This window comes from Temnothorax curvispinosus, unplaced genomic scaffold (genome assembly GCF_003070985.1).
Source record: "Temnothorax curvispinosus isolate PA1 unplaced genomic scaffold, ASM307098v1 QBEX01005275.1, whole genome shotgun sequence".
Classification (NCBI taxonomy): Eukaryota; Metazoa; Arthropoda; class Insecta; order Hymenoptera; family Formicidae; genus Temnothorax; species Temnothorax curvispinosus.
In genome coordinates this window covers 9437-17006 of record NW_020215055.1, presented here as the reverse complement: position 1 = coordinate 17006, position 7570 = coordinate 9437, and the positions used below count along the sequence as shown (strand labels likewise).

General features: G+C 34.3%; 2 protein-coding genes across 2 annotated transcripts in view; both read left to right on the top strand.

Annotated features, from left to right (window-relative positions):
• Positions 1-2757: 2757 nt before the first annotated feature.
• LOC112454702 (probable cytochrome P450 6a14) lies at positions 2758-7173 on the top strand. Its single transcript, XM_025016231.1, has 6 exons — positions 2758-2978; positions 4455-4827; positions 5157-5682; positions 5933-6154; positions 6301-6552; positions 6715-7173. Exons 2-6 carry the CDS (start codon positions 4495-4497, stop codon positions 6885-6887), a joined length of 1506 nt encoding a protein of 501 aa, XP_024871999.1. The 5' UTR covers positions 2758-2978; positions 4455-4494; the 3' UTR covers positions 6888-7173.
• A 174-nt stretch (positions 7174-7347) lies between these two features.
• Positions 7348-7570, top strand: part of LOC112454704 (probable cytochrome P450 6a14) — a 2445-nt gene continuing 2222 nt past the window's right edge. Inside the window, exon 1 of the mRNA XM_025016234.1 lies at positions 7348-7428. Coding sequence (XP_024872002.1) covers positions 7348-7428 — 81 coding nt within the window. The remainder of the gene's footprint in view (positions 7429-7570) is intronic.

Genomic DNA, 7570 nt, shown 5'->3' with positions numbered 1-7570 from the left:
CACGAGTGACGTCATTACCCGAATCCCCCCAGGCAATTGAGCACACCCTGTAATCCTTACACCATGGTCTGTCCGACGCCGACCCCCCCCCCTGCCCCCCCCCCCCCCCCCCCCCCCCCCCCCCCCTCACGATTCCGACGATCACGCAATGCATAAATTAAGATGCCTTTTCATGCGCGTGGTATGCTGCAGCAACAAATCAGTCACGTGACCAAAATTAATAATGAAAGATATCATTTTTTTATAATTTTTATAATAGTTATATTTCTTTTGGACCAATCAATCGGAGAGTTTTACAATAAATTGACCAATTGATGACGCAGGTGGTTGGGGAGATTGGATTAACCATTCGAAATTGAGGATATCAAATTGTAGACAAGAGGGGGTCGATTAAAAAGGTGAAAATTAGAAAAGTAAAGAAATTTACTAGATTTCGACCAATTAAATCGTAGATACTCTAGTGAATTTCCACACACTTATAATTTTCACCTCGTTTCAAGATACATAATCGATCCTTTACATCTCGATCAATCGAATAGCCCGAATCACAATTTCAGTCTCGATCGATTGATCGAGCTCAAATTCTGATCTTCTAGCGCGCGCGTGTATGTGTAAGGTAAATAAAGGTACCAATACCCGGACATGTATGTATACCTATATCCGGACACCTTTATTATTTATAAGAGTATAACGCGAATTAAAATCAAAGATAAAAGTATTTTTTCTTGTAGTTTGAAACTTCAGTTATAATATCCAAACGTTTATTTTCATAAATTTATATATTTTTTAAAGGTATCCAGACACAGATACGTGTCCAGGTATTGGTACATTTCCTATGCTTAAGTGTCCGGGTATTGGTACCTTTACCTTACACTCGATGTCGTAAATGCTTTTTTGCATCTGAAGATAGCCGAATCAAATAATAGCTATCTATTATTGGCATTTATGACGCTGTGTGTATACATACAACGTTAGATAAAAAAAGATGAGATTTAACATACTCACTGTCATCGCGGTGTAATAATTTAAGTCGCACACGACACATAATACAAGCAAATACACACGTGTGTAATATAAGCGATCTCTCGTAGAGTAGACTAAACGTGCTGATTAATTGTTTATCTCGATCGGCTTGGTCCACGGAAAGTCAGAATAACTGTAAACTCCGATTAATTTAATCGCCGCGGCGATTAACTTGCTGCAATTTAATGCTGTTAACATTTAATTAATAAAATTAATATTTTATTTATTTAGAAGTATAATTTATTTTATTACGTCGCACGCGACACACGCGCGTAATACAAGCAGACATAAAAGCGATCTCTTAGAGAACAATAAACATGCTGACTAATTGTTGATCCCGACTTAGCTCACGAGGAAAGTCAGAATTCCGCGAATTCCGATTAACTTGTCGTAAAATTAATACCATATTTATTTAATTTTATTATTATATCATACAATTTCGTTAACATTTTAAATATTGATACCGATAAAATTGTTAATTTTTTGTTGTTCAACATATAGGAAAAAAAGATTAAGTTGGAGAGACAACTATATTATATACATTGTATATACTTGGAATTATATATCTGTTAGAAATTTTTTTTTAAGCGATTAAAACTGATTAAGTTAATCATGACAGAACAAGGAATCATGATGAGCTGAAAATGACATTAAAGTGGCGTTAAAGTGACTTTTAAGTGATGAATAAAGTCATGATGACATATCATTATGAGTTTTAACTTCTATCTGGGATCGGAGTTTGGTCGAAGTCGATTATATAGCTTGATAACGTGTCCGTATTTTTCCGAATGACTTTTCTCGAGACTTACGATAAATACTTCATAATTAAATTCATCATGTCTTCGCATAATAAAATAAAAAATTATGAAGTATTCTCCTACTCTTTTGAAATAATATTCCCCTGCGAGTATTTCTCGGAATAAACGTCGCGATTATTCTTATCAACGACAAATAATTTCCAAGTTTCGTTAAAAAAAACAAATAATGATAATTCACCACCTGGATAATTAAATTTTAATTGTATCATTCGCGTCGTCAATTTTGTCGAATTATGATTTCAAGCAGAAGAAGAAGAAAAGAAGTCAAAAGATGTTAAAATAGCTTCACCCCTTAATGCTGTTTTAACACTATTTTTACGTTATCATGATTTTATTTTTCTGTGTATATAGGATCAGTTTAATATATCTTGAAATACCTTATTTAATATATACATTTTAGTTTGAGTAGAATTTCCAAAATCGCTATTTCTTTTAAATATTCGATGGGAAAAATCGAAGGCACATTTATCAAAGCGTTAACATTCGACAGTGCTTCAGTTATCGCAAAAATAGCTGCAATTTCTTCTTTTCTTTCGCTACTTCCTATAACAAAGTTCCATAATTCCTTTTACATTACAGTCCAGTTTCAGCTAATTGTACAACTGAGTGAGAGAAGCATGTAGGATCGATTATCTTACGGATTAATTGACGCATTTATTCGCAATATAATCGGACAATTTAAGTTTAAACGACGAGGAAATAATAAATATTTAGAAGATTAGAGAATAAGCGAAAATTTCTCCACATTTATCAGAGAGCCAAAATCCACATGTTGATATATACATTCGTCAAGCGTAAAATGATCTTATCTAATCAATTAAGACTTTTCCGGGTACCGTAGACTTGCGAAGTCACGGCAACGAGACGTACTACTTGATGCGACGGAGGGAGATGAATCGCGAAGGTACCGCAATTCATCGTGACTCACGAACTTGCACGCGTACATGTACTCTTCTCGCGCTGGAGCGTCCGCCGCGCTTATAATTCCGCACGATCTAGACGGCGACGGTTAGTTGAATTACCTCCAGTATACCGTCGCTAGTACAAGCTCGCACTTACAGGCTGACGCGAGCTGATGGACGACGCAGTATATGGCGGATGCAATTAAATCGCAATTATACCGCCATCCGCGTTCAGGTATGTCACGTCCGTCGCTTGTACCAACATCAAATTAAAAAAAAAGAAGAAACAAATTCTGTAATTTCATCCTCGAATATGTGTTGAAAGAAATTACTTGGTCGCACTCCCGTTCATCATCATTATCGTTATCAGTGAAGAAACCGCCCACCGGAGTCACTACGAAGCGGAAAAGAATCGATCTCGCGATACTTTCGGCGCAATATTTTCTCCTTACCGAAACATCGCGATGGATAAAACGATATCGATATCGACCGTAATGATAAACATATCATTTACTTTATCTCTGAAGTGTTACATCGCGGTGCGTTGCAGGTCGGACATTATCAGCGAGCCTCTCAATTCCTGAACAATATGATTACTTTACATCGAGTGTGCACGTTATATGTGTGTTACATGTGTGTGCATTCAGTCATTCGTTCCCGCATTGAATAATCGTCATCAAAATAACATTGACGGGTCTGTGACCGCTATACTCTCCTACTTTATCCCCACTGCGCAGCTCGATGCACGGCTCGAGGTCGAGAACGGACTTGGATTTAAAGGCGAAAGAACGATCTCTCGTTGCACGCTTCTCTCGTTTCCCTTCTACTTTAGTATCGCGGGAGATGTTAAGATCGCGTATCTGATGTTGGCGCTAAACTTTCTTGCGAATGCAACTTTCTTCCTCAATTTAAGTGACAATCGATAAAGTGAAAGATAAACAATCGTCGAAATTTATCGAGAAATTTCATTTGTTTAGTCGGAGTTAAATTCTACGCCTTTAGATTTCAAAAAGATTTGAATGATATCAAAACGTAATACTTACATGTATATTCAAATGTGCTATATTGAGATAATTACCCACACTTTTTTCTTCTTTCAGTAATTTTTCAATTCTGATGACGCAATGTGGTTGCGCATTTGTACAAATATTAATTCGTTCTAGTTTTTCCCCGCGGACAAACTTAGATTACCTGTCGCACTATAGCATCAAGATATGATGAAAGATGAGACTCATGTAATAACTTCTTAATATAACATTTAAGTGTAAATCAGTTATTAAATCGTCGATTGCAAAATATCGGAAATGAGATACTTGATACTAACATATACAATACGAAGAAAATAATATCTGTGATATACCAGAATACGATACGTTATCAAATTGATATGTCAACATAACAGTTAATGTATCAACAAAGTTGAATAATTGTCCATATCAATATAACTAATAATGCACATGAATGTTTTAAATGGTTTATAACTAAAGGAACGTTTCTTCGATGCTATCATCTCCAGAAGACATGCTAAATTAAATGCATTTTACTTAAATCAATATTTATTTAGGAATAATATTTATCAAATCTAATATAAACTCACGTTTTGTTTAAAATGCATTTTGATTAAATTTCATCCAAATTTATAATTTTAAGTTAAAATTTTTAACACGATAAAAGTTTATATAACTAAACAATCTTTTTCCTTTTCTTTCAGTAAAGAATATTCGTAATAACTAATCGACGATCGCTGGACAATGGGACCCTTCGAAATCCTGTGCGGCCTCGCCGCCATAATTCTCACTCTTTATTATTTCTTCACGTCGACTTTCGACTTTTGGAAATCACGCGGCGTTCGTGGTCCACGACCGATACCGGGGCTGGGTAATTTTAAAGACGTTATGCTTAATAAAACATCCGTGGGCGATTATTTGGCAGAAATGTATAACACCTATAAAGATGAACCAATGATTGGGATATTTGCTAGAAAAACACCAGTTCTTATTGTACAAGATCTGGATTTAATTAAGGATGTTCTTATCAAAGATTTCTCCGTATTTGCTAACAGAGGAATACCCACTTCCGAAAAGGTAAAAATATTTCAAGCTATTATATTTAAATACTTATATGGAGGGGTAAAAACCACAGTGGTGTAAGTCAAATTTTTAAAAATATTTCCTCGTGTGCATAGATGCAATCTGTACAATATATAAATTCGTATTTAAAAGAATATATAAATAAAACACACACGTCGCATCTGTTTTAAAAAAGTTCATAATATACTTGTATAAATTTCGTATAATAAGACTTATTAAAAAATGCGAGATGTACCTCCAAGAGCCTTATGCAAGTTTCTGTAAGTTAGTAGAATTTGATTTTAAGTTAAATTTACTTGATTACAATACTTTCTTTGTCATAGGCCGATCCGCTGTCGCAACATCTTTTCGCTTTGGAGCCGAAGAGGTGGCGACCGTTGAGAATGAATCTGTCACCTGTTTTTACATCCGGTAAACTAAAAGAGATGTTCTCTTTAATATCAGAATGTGCTGATAACCTTGTTCAATACATGGAAAAAGTAGTGAGCGAAAATAAACCTGTCGAATGCCGCGAGTTGACGGCCAAATATACGACCGACGTTATCGGCAGCTGTGCCTTCGGTATCGAGATGAACGCTCTGTCGGACGAAGACAGTGAATTTCGCACGATGGGAAGAAAAGTATTCAATCCGACTTGGATAAATATATTACGAATGAGAATCAGACAAATGTTTCCGTGGCTTTACGAATTGTCCGCGTACGTCCTACCACAAACAGAAACCACCAAATTCTTCATACGCGTTATCGTGGACACCATGGAGTACAGAGAAACGAATAATATCACTAGAAATGATTTCATTGATATGTTGCGCGAATTAAAAAAACATCCAGATAAATTGGGCGACATCGGTATGCATGTTTATACATATATTACTTCTCTCTGTCATAAGACTATCTTTCACATATACAAATACCATACCAGTTTGAAAGCTATAGTTTAAAATAACTTCAATATAATTTTGTAAATAATAATTTATTATGTGTGTGAATTGTTAAGTAATTATCTAATCTAATAAAGAATTAAATAGTAATAAATTAATCTCAGACAACATTAAATTCATATATTATTGATATATTAATAAAAAACATGATATTTTAGGTATGTCAGATAGTTTATTAGCTTCTCAAGCGTTCGTATTTTTCCTTGCTGGCTTTGAGACTTCGTCGACGACTATTAGCAACGCGCTCTACGAGTTAGCATTAAATCAGAAAATACAAGATAATCTGCGTAAAGAAATAGATGAGGTCCATGCGAAACATGGTAGAGACTTAACGTACGATAATATTAAAAAAATGGATTACTTAGATAAAGTTTTCAAAGGTAAGTCGTTTGAAGAATAATATATGCTATATTATTTGTTTTTTTTTTCAGCGATATTGTAACATGATATCATTGCTTAGTAAATATTGATCTAATTGTAGTTTTTCAATATTTCCATAATTTAACACTATTTTTAATGCATTTAGAAACATTACGAAAATATCCGCCGGGGACAATGCTTATGAGAGAATCTACGTCGAGTTATACTTTCGATGGTACTAAAGTTAGTATACCGAAAGGTCAAAAGGTATGGATTCCCGTTTACGCGATTCATCGAGATCCGGATATTTATCCAAAGCCAGATGTCTTCGATCCAGAAAGATTTAATGAGGAAGCTGTGCGAAGCAGACATCCGATGGCTTATATACCTTTCGGCGACGGGCCAAGGAATTGCATTGGTATAGTGAAATAATTTGAAATATCCCTTTTCATTTCCTTCCACGTCAAAAAAAATTTTTAATCAAAAAATATTTTTAATTTGTTACATATTTTTCAAATGAAAGTACTTTTGACTGAGAACTTTAATCAAATTTACATCATGATCGTTCTTTTATTTTCAGGAGCGCGTTTCGCTGTTTATCAGAGTAAAGTTGGGCTCGTAAAGATACTACGAAACTACAAAGTAGAAACTTGCGAGAAAACTCCAATACCCTACGTAAACGATCCTAAAGCATTCATATTAGCGCCAAAAGGCGGACTACACTTGAAAATAACTAAAATTAATCGACCTTAATTTTTTCAAGTTTTTCTCCAACTCTTCACAGAAGCGTAATAAAAAGCGTGAAAAAATCTGTCAATTAGAATGATAAGAGTCATTCTGTAATATATAGTAATTAATTTTTTTAATGTTGTGCATTTATATCTTATGTAAAATAGTTAATAATTAAGGGCGGCAGTATGGTCTAGTGGTAGAGCGCCAGACTCGTAATCTGAGGAACCAGGAATGTATACGTTTCGACTATGTATACTCACTTTGTCTTCTTCAGAGCATAATAAAAAAAAAATGCATTTAAAAATAATAAATTTATTACATATGTATTGTTAATTTATTAATTTTTTAAATAGAAAGTTAAGTTATTTATAGTTTTGAAGAAATGACGTTTCAGATTAAATTCGACAGATATAGTTTAATAACTTCACAAGCATATAGATATATTATTGTTGGCTTTGAAACTTCGTCGTCGATATTGGCAATGCTTCGAGAGTTTTTTGTTACCGCAAAATTAATATCCGCGGCGATTTCTTATTCTCTCTCGCTTCTTGAACAAGGTCCTGTAATTCCTTTATATTTCGCTCAATTAATTGCGGCTAATTGTACAGCCGAAAGGAGGATAGAGTAGATCATCATAAAGGAAAATGTTTTTACTATATATTTAACTTAATCGATGCATTTATTCGCAATATGATTAAACAAAC

Excerpts from the sequence above, each read along its gene's own strand:
- LOC112454702 (XM_025016231.1), top strand. The coding sequence starts at position 4,495 with ATGGGACCCTTCGAAATCCTGTGCGGCCTCGCCGCCATAATTCTCACT. Across the intron at positions 4,828-5,156 it reads GAATACCCACTTCCGAAAAG|GCCGATCCGCTGTCGCAACA; the intron begins GTAAAAATATTT and ends TCTTTGTCATAG. Across the intron at positions 5,683-5,932 it reads AGATAAATTGGGCGACATCG|GTATGTCAGATAGTTTATTA; the intron begins GTATGCATGTTT and ends ATGATATTTTAG.